General features: G+C 43.9%; 1 protein-coding gene across 3 annotated transcripts in view; it reads right to left on the minus strand.

The window, feature by feature from the left end:
* Positions 1-18,798, minus strand: part of AEBP2 (AE binding protein 2) — a 45,975-nt gene extending 27,177 nt beyond the window's left edge. For all 3 annotated transcript variants that reach the window (XM_064155563.1, XM_064155562.1, XM_064155561.1), the window contains exons 1-2: positions 18,161-18,798; positions 1,872-2,079 (exon numbers count right to left, since the gene is read on the minus strand). In XM_064155563.1, the coding sequence (XP_064011633.1) occupies positions 1,872-2,079; positions 18,161-18,774 (822 nt within the window). In that variant the 5' untranslated portion in view covers positions 18,775-18,798. The remainder of the gene's footprint in view (positions 1-1,871; positions 2,080-18,160) is intronic.
* Between the last annotated feature and the right edge of the window lie 864 nt (positions 18,799-19,662).

The raw sequence follows: 19,662 nt of genomic DNA on the forward strand, positions 1-19,662 counted from the left end.
CCCAGGAGAGGTTAGAGTCTGCTCAATGGACTGACAATTCTGCTTAGAGCAGGAACTGAAAGCATTATCACCAAATACGAAGCTGAAAGCTCAATCACATCAGAAAACATCAGCTAAATAAAACCAAAGTCACGTCAGTCTCTCAGTGACACGATTACATACAAAAATAATGCAAATTAACAATTTACTAAAATCTCCTACGCACTCAAAGACTATTAGTCTGATGTTTTCTTTTTGGAGAAGTGACAGGACAAAGTCAAAGGATGATGACTATTCTAGCCTAAGATGTGATACAAGCTCTCCAAGAAATCTACCTCTCTTGCAGACAACACCAAATTGGGTGGAAGTGTTGATCTCCAACAGGAAGAATCTGCAGGGGTAACTGGACAGACTGAATCAATGGGCCAAGGTCAACTACATGAGATTCAACAAGGCTAAATGCTGGGTCCTGCACCTGAGCCACAACAACCCTCATGCAATGCTACAGGCTTGGGGAAGAGTAGATGGAAAGCTGTCCAGCAGAAAAGGACCTGGGGCTACTGGTCAACAGCTAGCCGATTACGCGCCAGCAGTGTGCTCTGGTGGCCGAGAAGACCAAAAACATCCTGACCTGTATCAGGAATAGCAGGAGTAGGGAAGTGACCATACCCCAGTACTTGGCACTGACGAGGTTGCACCTCAAATACTGTGTTCAGTCTTGGGCACTGAGTTGCTGGAGCACGTCCAGAGAAGTGCAAGGAAGCTGGTGAAGGGTCTAGGGAACAAGTTTTACAAGGAGCAACTGATAAAGCTGGGGCTGTTCAGACTGGAGGAGGCCAAAGGGAGTCCCCACTGCTCTCTACAACTACTCGAAAGCAGGCTGCAGTGAAGTGGGAGTTGGTCTCTTCTCATGAGAGGGAATGGCCTGAAATGGCACCAGGGGAGGTTGACAGTGGTCATTAGGAAATAGTTCTTTACTGAATGAAGGGTCAGATATGAGAACATGCTGCCCAGGGAGGTGATGGAATCATCATCCCTGGAGAAGCTCAAAACACATGTAAACATGGTGCTCTGGGGCACGGTGGTGTTCAGCCAGCGGCTGGGCTGAACACCAGCTGTTTTGTTTGCTTGTTCTGTCCAACCAAAACAATTCTAAAGCGCAACAACACAGTGCCAAAAGCAGACAGATCACCTTTACATCAAGCACAAGCAGTTTACATGACATATTCCAGGCACCCAGGTAATTTGGGAAGCGGGGGGGCAGGCAGTTAAGAACAGTGTTCAAATTACTCTGATGGAAGATATTTCAAAGCATTGTAATTGTGAGACCAACAGAAATGGCATCATTTAACTGAAAGACACATGAGTACATATGCATCTCAATTTTAAACTGAAGTACTAGATGCAATTATGTTGAAGACATACTTGGCACCAGTACTACAGACTGTTGCAGCAAGAGCCTTACATCTTCCCTGTTACACATTCTGTATGCTGCCATTTGTGAATGTGATCAAGACAGGACTTAACTCACACATAGTAGCAGATATGCCAAGAGTTTTAAGAAAGTTCATTCCAAATACAAGCACTTCAAGATATACCAACGGCTTCACCATGTTGTGAAGTTGTCACACCTATGAAACACTTGGTCACCTCAGGTAACTTTTTAACAAGAACTCAGAAGATCCTTAAAGGTAAACATTCAAGAAAAAATACAGAATACCCAATTCAGTGAACTCTGCAAAAGACAGGTGAATGAATGATATCAGAGTAAGGCCCAACTTCAGTTGCCACTAGCTGTGGAACTGACACTTTAAAATGTAAAATTTGCTACTGTCTGTAAAGAGTGAAACACTGGAAACTAAGAGAGAAGGAGAAAACAAAGTAACACCAACCCCTCCTCGTTGACCATCCACGTGTATGGAGCGAATGTGATCCGCCAAATCTGGGCTGGAGCTGAAGCAGGCATGACAGTGGTCCCAGCAACAGTTATAAGCAATGCTCTTTGCAGAGGAGGCAGGAACTCCCTGTCCGTTCATCATAACTGGAGTCGAACGCCCACTAGAAATTGTGCTGTCTACGTCCATAATAGTGCTGCTTATGCTGCAAGACAAGACAGAACAAAAAGCACAGGTTTGTATTTGCTGCACCTTAACAGAACACATAAAAACAGTAGCTCTTTAGAGTTTTCTTGCAGACATATTTAGATAGGTTGGAAAGAAAATCTCCAACTTACTGTTTGTTGAGGTTCATTACCTTAACGACAATAAACGTGCAGGCAGGAAACAGCTACTGTTACTCGACGGTGTAACTTCTGGACATTAGCAACAAAAGGAATAGATGGAAAATTTTCCCATTCGCTGACTTGTCAGAAAATTAACTCTCATGTGATTACCAAAGCCGCTTAAGCCACATTAATCAGCCATTCATTAGTTTTTATTTCCCAGAAGAGGGAAGGGAAGCAAAAAGGCATGCTGGGTCAGGCAGAGGTACAGCTAGCCCAGTTCCTCAAATACAGCCCCGAAGCTGCACAGGAGCTGTAAGGCACTCTCACTTCTGCCCCGGCACGGTACCCACCACATGCATGGTCTAGACTAGCGTTTGTTCGCTGTTTTTTTAGCACTCATGGAACTCCTCGCAGAAGCCAGAAGCAGTGAAACGTGAGGCCAGCAGGGGTCATTCTGATCAGCTGTTCTGCTCCAGATCTTGGCAGATACACAGCCAAGTGTCACATTAGACCAGAAAAAAACTGCAGCGTGCTCTTTCCAAAGACAGGTATAGTGGGGAGACAAATGGATATTCTTACTAAGTAAATACTGCAAAGGTACTAATACAGCTTTTTTCACCTTGTGAATCTGCCCCGTGCCTCTTAGGACCTCTATGTTTTCGTCTTCCACAAAGTCACAGCACTACAGAACAGCTCAACTTTGAAACGACCTCAGGCGGGTAGTCAAACTTCCCACTTGTAGCAGGTTAACACAAGGGCTAACCTGCCTGCTTCCCCAACACAAACGTGAGGGGGAAAGCAGCAAAAGCCAGGGTTTAGAAAGAGAGTTTAATAAAACATAATCACAATGCACACTTACCTTAGCTAATAATCCAATTCACCTAATAGAACAGTGCCTGACTACCTTAGGCCTTCTTGCAGAAGTGCAGTGAATGCAGGACAGAAGCAGCAGAAAGCCAGCAGTGAGCTACCTGACTCCCACTCGTGTCGCTGCCACGCCTACAGAAGGAGCCAACACCCAAGACTCAGAACCCAGAAGCAGCAAGTGGAACAGGAAGCCTCTCATGTTGCAACCTGAACTTCAAACCCCATAATACTGTGCTCCAGTCAGCGTTTTCACTTTTGAAGCTAGCGTGACTGCAGCGCGGTGTAAGGGCAGCACACGCAACTCAAACCGTGCCGCTGCTCACAGAGCAGGGGATCAGCCTGCCTGCATCTGCTCCAGTTGAGGTGTGAAGAAGTGCTTCCAAAGGCTGGAGCTTCTGCTACCTTTCTGGACTATTCTTCCAACGTCTGACTAATCTCGTTGTGGAAGAGAGGGAATATTTCCCAACATCTCATCAGAATTCTCAGTGTTGCAACTTCTGCCCATTGCCTCTCATCTCTGGCAGCTGTGGGACTTATCCTCCTGATTCCTCCTTTGCTAAGCCTCCCTGTAACATCACTGAAAACAGCAATAACCCTGCCTTTCTTACCCAAAATTGAAGAAAACAAATCTCTCAGCCTCTCAAGGGACCTCAAAAGATCATCCAGTCCAACCTCCACCAGAGCAGGATCACCTATACCAGATCACAGAGGAACACACCCAGGCAGGTCAAACACAGTATGCCCAAAACCAGCACTCTGAAGTAGGCTTGCACTACACATGATGGCACACAGCCTGGTCACTTCTGTGGCATGCAGTGATGTTACAAAGATCTACGATTCTACAGAAGATTGCTTCACCAAGGATGGCGAAGCACTGCAGATACAGCCCTCACAAAACAGCTGCCTGACACCACTTCATGTGGTTAACAATCCTAACCTTCGACAACCAAAAGGTACCAAAGCACAGCACATGATAAATATTTTAAGTAGCATCTCCTACTTTTAAGCTACTTACTGTTGGTCTGAGCTTCTACATCATGTCATTCTCAAAACACCACCAAGGAGGCTAGAAGCACTCAGCCTCACTACAACCTCCTTGCAGGAACCATCTTTTTAACGTTTCTTTTGACAGGCTCTGTCAAAATGCCTGAAACTCACTGCCTTGATACATTTCTTCTCTAAAAACAACCTGTTAAATGAAAATGTATTTCTTTTCCTCTTCTGTCCTGCCAATGCATTTCAGGTGATCAGACACCTCACGGTCTTGAGAACTAGCCTCTGCCTTTCTCACTTATCAAGTTCTGTGCCACCCAGGAAAGGTAAGGCTGCAAGAGAACCAGTGAAAGACTTGCAAACCCGTTCCTCCTAATCATGCTGCCCTGCCCAGTTTAAGCACGTGTAAGCTTTCTCTAGTCTTCCACAAGCAGACAGAGCGTCAGAAGGCTTTCTGGAGACAAGGCTGGCGTGTGCATATAGCGTCGCACAACACAACGACTTGGGAGACCTCTTACCCTCCTGACCTGCCATTTCAAGATGAAGTGGAAAGGTGATGGTAAGTTTTATGGTCAGAGATGTGGCGGCTACTGCTACGTTTGTGAAGACTCAAGGGCAACGCTTTTCCCTAGACCTGCTGACTAACCCACTCTTTCTTTTCTTGGGATGATGTGTGCACACAGTCCCACCACCTTATCTACTCCACTCGAGTCCTATCCCGACCAAAAAAGCCCCCAAGAAGGGCTGGGATATTAAAATCATGTCTGTGTATCTGTCAGGTTATGACTGGGACTTTGCAATGCAACCTGACTTCCTCTCTGCTTGGAATGATCTATAAGAGGGAAAAGTCCTCAGCAAAGGGAAGGTAATAATGGAAATTACATTCTTTTGCTTTCTCATCTGAAATTCACAGTCTACAAGTGGAAAAGTACTAATGTTTATCAACATGCAGAAAGTTGAACAAAGCAAGGAAAACAGATTTTGGCAAACTACTGATAACAAAACAAAGACTTTTTTAGCTAAGTTAATTTTTTCTGCCTTTTTCTATGCTTTTTTTCCCCTAGCCAGTAGATCTTTTTAAATCCTGACTGCCACTATCAAAGCAGAATGACACAAGTAGAACTTAAGCATCTGTGGCATTCCCCTATTGCTAGTGACAGGCAGGTCCGGGTTTGCTCCCAAGCCACAAGCAGGCTTCAATTCCATTGTAATAGATCTATAGACCATAGCCTGATGAAGAACATCAGACATTTGAGTTTCGGAGAGTTCAACTCAGGGGTCATCCCAAACAATAGAGCATCAAAAACAGTCACTGCTGGAGAGAACCTGCATATACAATAGATGTTTTTTAAGAAGCACCATTCAAAAGACTAATTACTAAAATTTAAAACTGTTACAGCAAGCACAACACAGTCTAAGAGCTTATGTTATTCTCTACTTGCATCCTAATCCCAGCACCAGAATCAACTTGAAGGAAAAATTACAGCTCTAGAGGCAAGAACTGAATGCCTCTGAAAAATAAGTTACTAAGCCCACACCTCATTTTAGCAAGTCTGCAAACACTGGCCAACAACGCCTTCCAGACGCAGCAAGGTAGAACTGAAAACACTTCATCTTCTCTGAAGAGTCAGACCTTTTCCCTCCTACATTTTCTCCCTCTACTAAGAGATCAGCAGCTCTGACATGATACTGTAGAACAGCATATTCATTAAGCCACAATATTAATACCAGCTTATATAGAGGAACCATTACCTCAAAGGCACTCTTCCAGGTCTTATTTTTACCTGTACCTACTTTACCTTTAGCTAGAAATAATACATCTTCATAGCCAAGATAATTAAGAGTTTTTTAGCATCATCTCCATATTAAAAGCTTAGTATCTGCACAATCTACACATGTGAAATCCGAGGTGTCTGGATGGTGAAATTCAGTCCAGGCTGGATTTAAAAACAATTCTGACACCCAAATAAAAAATGATAGCTACAAACCCAGCAGAAGCTGCAAGACATCTGCACTTTACAGAGAGCTGAAAAAAAGCATTTTAATTCCTGGATTATTCTTTTCCTCTATGGATTTGAGCAAAATTAAGCTACTGTTGAAATCATGCAAATGAGTATGTTCTACGAGGAAGGGCAAAAGAATTCCCAATTACTCCTCAGGTGAAATGCACAAATTTCAAACCACACTTTACCATGTGCATGTTTGGGCCCCAACTCTTGTGTAGAGTTAAACATGAACGAAAATATAACAAGCATTATATGGTGTAACACACATCATTCTTGACACACACTTGGCTCTCCAAGGAGATCAATTTCCTCACTACTGCAAGTAATCCCTTCCATTGAATTTAATTAATGGAAAGCCCCATCTTTTTTTCTTTTCCTTGTTTTGCTAATCTTCCAGAACAACAGAGAATAGGAGTCTAGAAGGAAAATCAACTAAGCACAAAAGCAGAATGGCATAATTTCATTTTTGCTTTCCACAAAGCCCCATTACCAACTGTCCACTTGAAGAAATAGCACAGCCAGGCACAGAACACATGCACAAAAGCCCAATCAATTTGCTATTATACTTTTAATGTCTGCTAAACACACTCCCTCTAGACCCTAACTGAAGTAACCTTCCCTTAGGCAAAATTCAGACGTAACAGATGGGCCTTATACCATGCCCTTGAGGGTCAACAAGCACTACTTCAGTCTGATCAACAGGAGCTTATTTCAGAGTTACAGTACCTCCACCGAGAACGCTTAGCTTCCAGTCCCCAAATGCTTGGTGGGTAAGCAAAGGACCCAGTTGATTTCAGCTAGCATCAAGAGAAACAACTGTGACAGATTCTGTAACAAATAACCTCACCTTGTATAGCATCAGATTAAAAATGAGCAGAGATCTCAGGGAACACTCCCTTCAATCAATAAAATGAACACTACTGAGCAGACACCAAGCTGCATACTACAGTTCAAGTGAGGAATCTTCAGAAACAGCTTCGTCTAAAGCACACAGTGACAATCTAATCCTAAAGCATGAAATCCACATAAATATTGTCTCCAATTAGATGGAGAGTATAATTAACACTCCTAACTCCAAATATTACAAACCCCACTGGAAAGAGGCGACTATTTTAAGAATTAACAACAAAAACAAACCCAAGAAAAAAAAAAGAAAAAAAAAAAAAACACAAAACCCCTCTGCTAGTTTCTTTAGCTTTTGCTAGTCAGGGAATCACCCTGCCATTTCCACATGGACCTTCAGCTGCACTGTTCCAATCCCTATGAGGGAAGCTTGAGAAAGAAAAGTTAACTGTAAGGTCCAGATAAAGCAAACACAGAATAATGGAAACACTGTCAATGACAGTCAGTCCTCGTAGCAACTTCAAGGGTTAAAATCTAGTATCCCACAGAAAAGTTTTTACCAGGTGGAAGACTAAATCACAACCAGGTACTCATCCCAAAAGAAAATAAACAGCATCAATTTCAATCATTCAATTACAAATGCCACACTGAAATAGAACAAAGCTCTAATGAATAATATGCCAACTGACATGCCCAGACACTTCATTAATTTCATTTTACTGAGAAGTTTCAGAGTGAAAACAAAAACTTCACGAATTTCCCCATTATTCATTTGCTTTCCAGAGAAGGAGCGGAAAACTTTGGTGTACAGCTCTGGCCAATGAACTAGTTCTGCAAAAGCAACAGGACACAGCAGCAGTACAGTTTGAGGCCACCAACTTCCAAGTGCATTTGAGTAAGACACTCACTACTTCCCAATGCTACTCCAATAGTCAAGCAAAACAGATTACTCATCCCTGAGTTTCCATCACTGATAGGAAGCTCAGTCCTAGGAATGTCTTTATAAACTCCATCACTCCCAAACACAAAAGCCACTGTTCCACCCACCAATACAAACTCCACCACTTCCAAACATGAAAGCCACTGTTCCACCCACCAATACTAAGTGTAGACCAAGGCTGACAAAAACTGAAGTAGGACAAATGCCATTTCTTGGATCTAACAATTTCAGTGGTACGATCGAACCCGATACAACTGATTAATAACAGAAACACTACACTGGCTCCTAAGTGAAAGCAGAAGAATCAATTTACATTTCCATACTAAGATTTAACTTTTGCCAATCCTCAGTAAATATTAAGCAAACTTTAATGCCTAACTCCTTATGAGGTTTATTAGCAGAACATGAGGGTACTGGTACAAAATGAAATGCAGGGCTCAAGGCAACTACACACAGGTGTTCAAACAGATTTAAATTAATATTTGTTTCATGCACACCAAATAACTGTGTCAATTTAAAGCAGAGCCTAAGAAAAATGAAGAGTTCACAGAACGTAAGCAAACTTTAGGAGACAGCCACCAAGCAGAAAGTTTAACAACTGCCTGCTCTTTTTTATTCCTCTCCCCATCTTTGGTGAATTTGCTATTTTATGACAAATGTGCACTGGTAACAAATATATTAGTCCTATATTAAATTTCCATGACTTCCATTTTTAGTGCCCCAAATCAAACATCTATGTTTCACAAGCAAAATAGTCTGCCTTATTTTAATGGATGTAGTTCAGCTGTGGCATGCAAAATGATATAATGCCTTAGAGCTCCTATAGTTTCTTTTCATCTAGTCAGCAAATGATCCAGAGAGGATCTTCAAAGTAAACAGAATATAACTTCAGCTACCCACGGATTTTAAGGTTTAGGCTTTTTATTTCTTTTACTGAGTAAACCACTACACAAGAGTACCCAAAATAATTTAATGACTGATGATGATCAGCTTGTGAATGTGGGAAAATATACTACTAGTAAGAAGAAAGAAAAAAATAGTGCATGCACTATCAAAACAAAACCAGACTGCAGGATGGTTGCCAAAGAGAAAGATAATTCACATGGCAATAAGCAATTAGAATACCTGGGTCAAAACAATAAGCGAGACCTATGTGAAGTCAAACTCCACCACTGTGTTTCAGAGGCAGTATCCTCCATTCGCATCTGCTCTTGCAGCTTCTACCCACAATGACCCCTGGGTATCAGACAACACAATGGACTCCATGGCAAGGGAGAAAAAACAGGATAGGTATATGTTAGTGAAGTAACTTCGTCAAAGTGAGGGAGAATTAACCCAGCAAGTAAGAGATAGAACATGAAAAAGTTAAGAGAGATAGAAAAGGGAAATAGCAGTGTTTGGTGATCTAGCATTTTCCAGCAGCACCATCAGGTTTCTGGATACCTTTAAGTAAGGCAACATTAAGGCAAGTTCTAAAGGAAAAAGATCAAGACTTCCAGGAGTACATGATCTGAATGCCCACTTCCTCAGAAGCACTTGTGCTTGCGATAGGAATGGTTTTCTTGTTGGATTTTCTTTTTAAATTAAACCTACTCTAAGAGTATTAATCAGTCAATCTTAAAAACATGTCTGCAAACCTCTTTATTACACAGCTACATAACTGTATGACTACCAACCAACATAGTGTGTGGGGAGGGAGGAAACCAAAACACCACACACACAAAACCCCCAAAAAATCAAGGGTGAGAATTTTTTAACAGCATACCATGTGATGACTTTTAAAAGTTTGAAGCTCCTTTTGAAGCAGCAGCTTATTTTGGAGTAAAGCTATGTCTAGATTAGGTATAAATACCTAAAAAGGGAGTAACACTGTAAACATTTCCAACTGATAATACAAAATGAGCAGAAGACCGAAGAGCTCTTGGAGAGAGAAGAATCAAATGAACTTAAAATAACAACCACACACAGGAAACAAAACACTGCTGAAAATCCATGTTATGAATCATCATCTCTCCAGAGCTGTTTCTACTCTCCTGGATCGCTCAGACTATTTAGATTCTTAGCCCTAGAATAGTTGGGCTTGCATTGTTTACATAACACGAATTCAGTCTGTCTCCAGATTTGTTGCACACAGAGGAAACAGGTAACACAATAAAGCTTGGAATGCCAAAACATCAGAAGGTAAGGGAGTAGAGCTGATTAAATGTGCACGCCCTGTGACATGACACAACAAAGACTACATATGCAAAAGGATTACACAAATCAAGAAACTGCGAGTGGTTCCGCCTTAAAGACACAAATACAACTGACTTTCATTTCTGGGAACCACTTCATCTTCACCTTGGTAATTTCCTTGGAAAGTTAGGGAAAAGCAACAAGTGGTTCAGAATTTCCAATCTTCACTAATAAAGCAGTCTGTTTACTAGTCCAGCTTAAAAGAAGCACAGAAGAAAGTCATTTAGTGATTAAAGTACTGCCACAACTAATTTTTCTTTTTGAACCGTTGTCAGGAAGAAATAGTCTAATCAGCAATGGAAGTTCATCTCCTTCAAGCATGGTGTCAAAGATTTCACTGCTTGTAACTACCACCTCCCATTCTCCCATACTTCGGATAGCTTCTCTCACCCCCACCCCTAGAACAAAAGAACTCAGAAAACAAGCAGAAGATAAAACAATCGAAGATGTAAAACTCCAAGAGAAGACCTAAAGATCCCCTTCTTTCAATTACCATCATGTTAGGTCCAATTTACTAGAAAATAAAACAACATAGAAAACATGGCCTTGTACAAAGCAGCAGCCTTGCTTATTCATATCTCAGTGAATAGTTACTGCTTCAAGTACTAAGCCAGCATCAAAAGCAGAGAAACCAACAAAGAAAAACGCCACTAATTCACTCAATTCATAATAGAAGAGTTACAAATTAAGGTCTGATTCCTTTTCTGCTGGACACTGAATTAACTACTACTTGTACAAATAGTCTAATCTACAATTTGGCATGCAAATTAGCCTAAGGAAGCCTGCTTCAACACATGCCAAAATTCTATCTCAAATGGAAAAGCCAAATAAATTGTTCCTCTGTTTACTGTGTATATAAGGAAGCATTTTCTTTGCCCCTTTAAGAGGTTTTTTTTTGTATTTGGAATCTAAGTTGTGGTTACAACACAAACACTAATAATCAGAGGAGTGTAGAGCAATTTTACAGGAGAACTAGAAATTTGTAAAACATGCTGCATGGAACAACATTAAGTGGAGATTTGTTATGCTATATTCTTAATGAGTTGAAGTATATTTAGCAAACGACACTAACATGCACGCAGGATAGCTTGTCTTTTACAGGTCTCCACACAACTCAGGTTTGGTTTGCTCCCTTTGATACTACACAAGTGGATTGAATTCCAGCACCTTTCTACAGTGCATCTGTATGACAACAGGACTTCCAAGACAATAACTAATCTTTTGTTTTCTAACAGTTGAGTATCTCTGCATACATCTCAAGTAATCTTGTATTACATAAAGTATCCCTTAAACATTAGCACCTCAAGCTTAGCATAAGATATTTAAGACCGTAAACTGTAGCATAGAGAAGAAAATTAGATATGGGAAAAGAAATCCCAGGTCTTTTTTTCATTTTTTCATGCATTTTACCACAAGGGGAAACAAAAAGGCACATCATCTGAATGAGAGGCTTCACATTTTTCCCCAAATGTTTGTAAGGTTTTGATCTTGCAGAATCACAATCTGGGTGTGTAGCATGGAATATTTACATTTAATTTTGTAAAACAAAGTTATTTGAACACTTGCACTTTCTAAACATGAACAACTCTGGATAGTATGCATACTGAGGTATTAAAAGGTACCAGCTAACCAGTTTATATAGTTAGATAACAAAACAAAGAAACCTCCACCTCAAAGAATCTTCTATAAGTACCACTTTTGGTTTTCTGCAAGTCATGCCACCGTATTTTTTTAATAGCAGCAGGGAGAGTGGCCAATACTCCCTGTTCACACAATGAGGTTCCTTATTCTCTTCTGTTTCTTTCTCCTGTGCAAGTTGACTAGAGACTAGAGCCCCAACCTGCTTCAAGGATTCCCTGCAATTACTTAGTTTCTTGCAGTAGGCACCAAATTTTCACTTAATCTCTTGCCTTTTCCTCGCCTGTTAGACACATCTCACTCCCTATCACACAAAAAGTTTTCTGTGTGTACCTCTGGTCTTCACCTTGCCAGAAACCTCTATTCCCATCTCAAATGCTTCCTTTTAGGCAATTTCCCCCCTTCTCTATTCAATAACAGATTGCTGTTACCCCAACAGAATGGGTTCTAGGTGTATCTCCATACTGCTCATTCCTCCACCATTATCCTCTAATTAGACAGTGTTTTCCAAAGAAGAGATGCAAATACATCAAAGTTATTGGAAAGCTGTGCACATCTGAGTGCTGTGCAGATTCGAGTGATTATGATTTCCATCACATCATCTAAACCAAGTGAAGTTTTATCTATGACCAATTGCAGAAACAGAAGATGTCACATCTCTGCCATATGGATCTTCAGGCTGCATTCAACATCCAGTTTAACTTAACTGGAAAGGGGTGTGGGGGAGGGAGAGAGAAATAAGAGAAATATACTTTAAAATTAAAGAAAAAAAATGACAGATGACTGAGACAGTTGTTTCCACTACTGCCTAATAAATTCCCTGAAACAACTCACCAACCAAACCTCATGCTCAGAACTTATCAGACTTAACAATGTCACAAGCTGAAAACAGAGCGCACACAGACTTGTGTGGATGCATGAATCCAACATAAAAGCAATACCATTTATCTCTTACACAGAACAGGAAAAAGTTGTTCTCAAATTCTATTAAGTATATTTACATCTTACTACAATAACAGCTCATTATGCCAAACTCCTTCATCTGGTTCACAAAAAGACTTTATGTTAACCTCTCAATTATAGCAACCAACAGCTTCAACAATAAAAGACACTTGCCATACAAAATATCTGGGCTGTTTTGTCTTCCCATCAAAAGCTATTTCCCTCAGTGCCAGAAAGGCTTGAACATAACCATTATAGAAATCAGGGGTGTATTTTGTAATTTGAAAGCAAATAACAGCAGCAACAATAATGCAACCAGAACCGCTGAAAATGCAATGTCCAGCAGAATTCTGGAAGCTCAGGTAACCTTCTGTACAGCCCACTGACACACCGACATTACACACACTCCGGGGAAAAAAGAAACTAAGCAACAGAACTGCTGATGAGTGAATCTTCACTTCCTGGATAGGCATAAGTGAGAACATGTAGCAGAGAGAGGCCGGGAGTGCTTTTGCATCTGGCCACATGGATAGACGAAGCACACCTAGTAGCACCATATGCCTTCCTGATCATGTATTTCAAATTCACCCTTCTGCCTTCACAAACATCACTCATACAACCCACATGTCATTGCCTCATCAGCCTTGAAAACGCTTTCATTTAAAGAGCTTAAAAACAATGACCACACCTAAACTTTTAAATAACTAGTATTTTTAAATCAGCACCCATATTAGAAATTGAGGACTTAATTTTATACAAAATAAAACCACAAAGAAGCAAAATGCCGAAATCCTGGATTTTCCACGTCTGAATCTCCTCCAGCCTCTTCGTTTGTTTCCTTTCACACTCAATAAACAAACAAATCCGACAACCTAAGAGTAAAAAAGTATTTACTACTGAAAAACTTTTTTGAACATCTGTTTTCACAACTGCTTGCCTACTACACGGCGACAGAATAATAACATTTCTAGAAGTAGTCTACAACTCTAATACTCTAATAAGATAGCCAAAAGTTTCCTTGAGTGTTGTTGACTATTCCCTGAGTCGGTCCCTCCCAAAACCAATCCTGTTGGTAACAGTAAACATGAAAAGGCTACAAAAATAAAAGCAAGCCTTACAAGTTACAGCAAAACTGCCCACTCATTGAAAAAGGTGGGCATTAATTAGCGCTGTGCCCGAGGGAGACTACTACACAGGCTCAACAAGCTGTTACATTTGGCCTATCAGCTACTCAATCGGCACTTAGACCACAGTCAGCAAAACAGCTTCGGATACAATGGGTATTTGCAGGGCTTCTTGCCCAGTCAGTACGAGAAGGGAGCGAAGGATAAACTGCTCAAAAAGGGAAAGGATGACGTATGAACAGAAGACAAGGGGTAACTTCTCAGTGAAAGCAAGAAGATGAAACCTAAGTTCACAAGGGTGAGGAGAAAAACCCCTCACACAGCTTTACTATTTCTAGTTCTGGTAAATGCCTTATTACAGTTGCAAGACCTACCACTATTCTCCAACTCACAATCTGATAAGGAAACTATTTCAGATTTAAGTACACTTCCATAATAAACTTTCCAGTAAACAATACTTACATCATATCAATAATCTACTATTAAGTGTTTCCAGGTAAATACTGTAGTTCAGCAATAACACATCAGTGAGCTGCAGACGCAATTCCGCTGCACTCAGATCAGCTAATTTACAACCGAATCCATTCATCTGCTGAAGTCTAGCTGCAGTACCTGTGGCCCAGTGATAAACTCGGTTACGGTGTTTGCAGTTCACCACTATTTTTTTCTTTTAAGTCCCGTCAAGTGCTTCTTAGCACTGCAGTAAGCCTAGCTGCTCCAGAGAACTCTGGAGAAACACACTGGGACGTTCAGCCCATGTCCCAAATCACAGAAAGGCACGAGAAAATGACCAGCTGATAACAGTCCTTGCTCTAACTGTAAAGCTGATGGATAATTAGACTTTAATGCATCTTATTATTACCGTAGAGCCAGCTGGTAAGAGCTTGCTCAGAAGTTCCAAACTTCAGCACAGTAGTGGGAACTTAGCCCAATTCCTGAAATTACTGCCATCGACGAAACACCTACCACTCCCAGGCGCTCACTGCACTCGACTCTCGTTAAGACCATCACCGGGGTGAAAACGCCACCTCTTTATCCTAGATCTGGGGGTTGCTTTTTTGGTTTCTGGCTTTTTTTTTTTTTTTTTTGCGGGGACGGAAGTTAAAGGTATTTTAACCAAGTAGGTGGCAAGAGCTAGTTAAAATTCACCTGAAGTTCCAGGACATCGATATTCAATGCTGCTATGTGCTTCTTGTTTTGTTATAAATTACAAATTTCCTACGGTAATGCCCCAAGTTATTTATTCTATTGGTATATATTCTCCAGACATATTCACAGCACTAGTAACAGAAGGTGCTGAATAGCAGTTACATTTTGACTATATGCAAGATTTTGCTGTTCAGCTGCTTCATCTGTAGTGCATTTTTATAATCACTAAACCAAAACCCAAAACAAGCAAACAAACTCAAAGAGACAACACACTGGCAATTGTAAAGAATTATAAAGACCATACACCGGGAAACAAGAACTTGATCACTCATGGAATTCAGGCCTTCTCACCACACCCTCTTACTTATTCAAATTTTCTAAAGAGGAAACAAAAAAAATTCCAAGCCTAGGGGCATGATCTGAATGTTACCAAACCTGCCTTCAGCAGGAGAATCTTTTAACAAAATACACTCTTCTACCGGCTTCCCCTCACTCAGCCCACGGACTGTAAATTCAACAACGTTAGTTCAACCTCTTTCCTTTTCTCTCTTCCCTCCCCCAAGTAATTTTACTTAAAAGCAACGAGACAAGACACCAAGCTCCTTAGGACCTCAAAGACACAGACAGGCAGGCAGCAGAGCTCATGAAATACTGTACAACACACTACTTCATACAACACATTACTTAATAGATACGTCTGTTACTTAATGGAATATCTAGTAAGAACAGACTAGTTGCAGAATTTACAGTTTAATGCAGAGGTGATCAAATCAATGTGTAAGTCTTTGAGGATTTAATACATCATCACAAACCTGCGCCTCCATCTCTAAGTCTAAATACACTGTTACCAGCTCTTCCCCGGTATTTCACCATCCCACCTCGTGTACTCCCTAGCATACCTCCCCCTACTTTTTGCAACGCTTTGTCTGTCTGGTCATCTAAAAGGCACAAGATTATGTTGTGGCTGGCTTCCAAGCAGCAGCAATCATTTGGATCACTAGGTCAAGCAAGTGACTTGAACTACACGGAGCAAAAATACAGCATTCTAACACGCTGCAGCAAGGAGACACACAAAATCAAGTTTTCAATCATCAGGAATAACAAACAGCACTCTTGGTAATACTGCTATTTTTCTGCTCAACTCACAACAGACTTGGAAATGACAGCAGAAAATTCCCTCAGCACTGCGAGTTTTGAGTCTGGCAGCTCTAGGTAAAACTTTGCAAAAACTACAAGCAAGGCACAGTAAAACCACCAAATACAACAAGTCCCACTCTCGTAACCGCGTCTGCAGCAGTGGCACTGGAAAGAAGCAACAACGACTATGCACACAGATTTAACCGTATGACTACAGCAAGAGAATCGTGAGAACAATGACAAAGAAAAATAGTGTGCTAGCTCAGGAGTGCACAAGCACGGCACAACTCCACTGTACTTCCAGAAAAACTCCCCAAGTTATTGCTGTTATTTCCTCGACCCACAAACTGGCAGGCACTCGGGTAAGATGAGGACTCGATTGAGTTTTAATTTGATGAAACACAAGAAACTATGACTGCAAAAATCCATTACATGTCTGTTTTTCCCCAAAGTCTATCCTGTACTTACATGATTTCACAAAATCTCAGCTTTTCAAAAAGCAAAAGCAAACAAACGACACCTGGACACCAAATCCCTCTTTCCATCTCACACAAGTTGACTCTTATGAGTGTCAAACATCAGACAGAAGCCAAAGACCTTTTATTTTTTTTTTTCTTAACACTTCTGGGCCAATTACAAGGTTTGAGAGAACTGACTCATGAGAGTTTTGTTGGTTTTAAAACATGAGGTCATATCTAGTGATGGCCCACTTCTGAAATATACCCATAGCATAGCTAAACAGTATTGGATACAACACATATTGGAAGTGTATTTCTGGACCAAACCATGCAATTCTTCACACTTAACACTGAAAGTAGAAGAAATCTGCAAATGTTACTTAGCTGTAACTCTAGTAGAGAAGTCTGATGCTTTTTAATGCTAAACTGAAATATTAAAACCTATCTCAAGTTTCCCCAACTATTTCAAAGGACTAACTATTAGACAGATTTACAGCATTTTAAGACTGCTCTTGAATCCATTTTTCAACGTATTTTTAGTCTGTCATTGCACACAACCATCCAGGAAACCTACAACATAAACTATGTCCTTTCAAATGCTCGATTTCATAAGCCAAACTGGACCTGAAAGGCAGAGTTCAACCGTGCAAGAGATTTATTTTGTGCCTTTCCACAAGAATCAAGCTGAAGTCTTGGCAGAATGAGATGTGCACCTTTAAAATGCAAAAAAAAACCCCAAACCAACAAAAATATAATCTTTACTGTCACAGAATTCATCGATGGATAACTTTGAATCTCAAATTAATGAGGTTTAATACCGTGCACGCTTACTACTTGTGCACACCTAATACGGAAAGGCTAGCCTCCTTTTTATTTCGTAAACTACTATTGCCCCCCTCTTCATTTCCCCTTATGTTTTAATAGGTTAGCATTCGGCTTTGGGCCTCTAGTGCAGAGACCCCGCTGCTGGCACAGCCACAAATGCTTTCCCATCCCGACGCTCTGGTACACCCCACCTGTGCATTATTAGCACAGTATATAAGCCTAAAACGCTCCAAAAGCACAACCTAGGGAAAAGAAAAACAAAAATCCGAGGAAAGCGACGATCAGACACCGCCTGCTAACCAGGCAGCGCCCCGGGCTCGGATCGCAAGAGAACCGCTCCGGGGCTCCCCATAAGGCGCCTAACGGCGATGGCCGCGGCTCAGCAGCCCCCGCGCAGCCTGCCGCCCGCTGCCGGGCCGCAGGGGGGTCCCCTCCTCCTCCCAAAAGCAGCGGGCAGGCTTCTGAAAGGGGCCTGGAGGACCAAAAGCTGCGGCGGGGGCGGAGGGCTCGCTGCAGGCCGCCCCCCGCCCCGCCCGACACAAGTTGGCCGGAGAAACCTGTGGCTGCCCCCTGCCGCCGCCCTGACAGCCCCCAAGGCCGAAAGAGCGCGGACGAGGAGCGGCAGGCGGCCGGGGAAGGGGCCCCGCCGCCGCTGCGGCAGGGTGGGCAGGCTGTTGAGCCCACGGCGCTACAAGGCGCGGAAGCGACCGGACATGGCGCCCGCCGGCCTCGGGACCCCCAGCTCCCCGAAGAGAAGCCAAAGAAGGGTACGGGCGGCGGCTACCAGCAGAGAAACTGACCTGTCCTCTGAGTCCATGCGGCTGAGGGGCTCCCCGTCCGAGGACATCTCCAGGCTGCCCCGCCGACCCCCCGACGTGGCGCTGCAGCTGCTGCCGCTGCTACTGCCGCCGCCGCCGCCGGTGCCGTAGCCCTCGTCGCCGCCGCTGGACACGCTGCTAGAGCTGCTCCCCCCGCCGCCGCCTCCACCGCCGCGGCCCAGCCCGTCCTCCTGGCTGCCCCGGAGGCCCTTGGGCTCCTCCTTGGCGTCGGCCTCGCTGCTGCCGCCGGGGCTTAGCGAGCGGGTCTCGTCGCTGCAGCAGCCGCTGCTCGTGCTGCTACTCCCCACCAGGCTGCTCTCCTCCTCTTCGCCGCCCTCCTCTTCCTCCTCCTCCTCTTCCTCTTCATCTTCGTCCTCCCCGTCCCCGGCCTGGCTAGCGCTCTCCGGGCTCGGCTCCGACATGCTCTCCGCCTCGCCGTTCAACAGCAGCAGAGCCTCCGTCTCCGCCGCGGCCGCTGCCGCCGAGGACGAAGGCGACGAGGAGGACGCAGCCGCAGCCTCCTCCTCCTCAGCGGCCGCCGCCTCGCCAGGAAGCAGCCCCTGCGGCTCCGCCATGTCGCTGCGAGCGGCCGCCATGGCGCCTGCGAGCTGCTGCGCGCCGAGCCGGGCCGGGCGCGCGGCAGCGGCGCGGGGGCGTGCGCGCGCGGGCGCGCTCCCCTCTCCCCCCCCCCCCCCCCCCTCACCCGCACAAGCGCGCGGCGGCGCGAGCCGCAGGAGGAGGGGCTCGGGTCTCCGCCACACGCGCTACGGAACGCGCCCGGGGACAAAAACGCGGGAAGGGCGCAGCGGTGGCCCCGGGCGCGGCATGCCGCGGGTGGCGGCGACGCTGCCTGCCTTCTAACGACTCGATCGAGTCGCGGCACCGTTACTCACCGCGTCTGCGGGAAAAGCCGTTGATCGCTCGCTTGCGGAGGAGCGTCCCGCAGGGAACAGAGAACGAGGCACTGCCGCTCCACCTTTCCCACGCACATATCCCGCCGGCACAAAGCGTCCGCGGCCCCGCAGCCTCCGCTGCTCGGGCCCAACCCGGACAGCCTACGGGTCTGCGGGAGGGGGCAAGAAAAGAGACCCAGTGTCACGGCTGAGGAAAGCTCAGTAACATCTGTGTCGTGAGAAGGAAGCTGGGGCGGGGTGCGGGGGGGCGGGAGGCTGACTGGACGCGCAGTAGATGAGCTGCGGAGTAAAGGGAAGCTTCCGAGCAGGACAGGCTGCTCTGTAAAGAGAGCTAGAGGGTGCAGGTCACGCTGTGACACGGCCCGTGAGAACTGCCCGAAGACAGGATCAGATCAGAGACAGGAGGCAGCCAAAGGACTTCAGTGCTCACGACAAAAAGCAACGGCAAGGCAGCTGTGCTCTGCGCTGCGGAGAGGGAGCAAAAGAACAAACTGGATGTGGCCTTAAAACTTCTGGCACTCAAGAGTCGCGTTGGCTACCGTGCAAAAGTAGTCTGGCTAAAGGGACACG

This window comes from Pogoniulus pusillus, chromosome 15, assembly GCF_015220805.1.
Source record: "Pogoniulus pusillus isolate bPogPus1 chromosome 15, bPogPus1.pri, whole genome shotgun sequence".
NCBI classification, from domain to species: Eukaryota; Metazoa; Chordata; class Aves; order Piciformes; family Lybiidae; genus Pogoniulus; species Pogoniulus pusillus.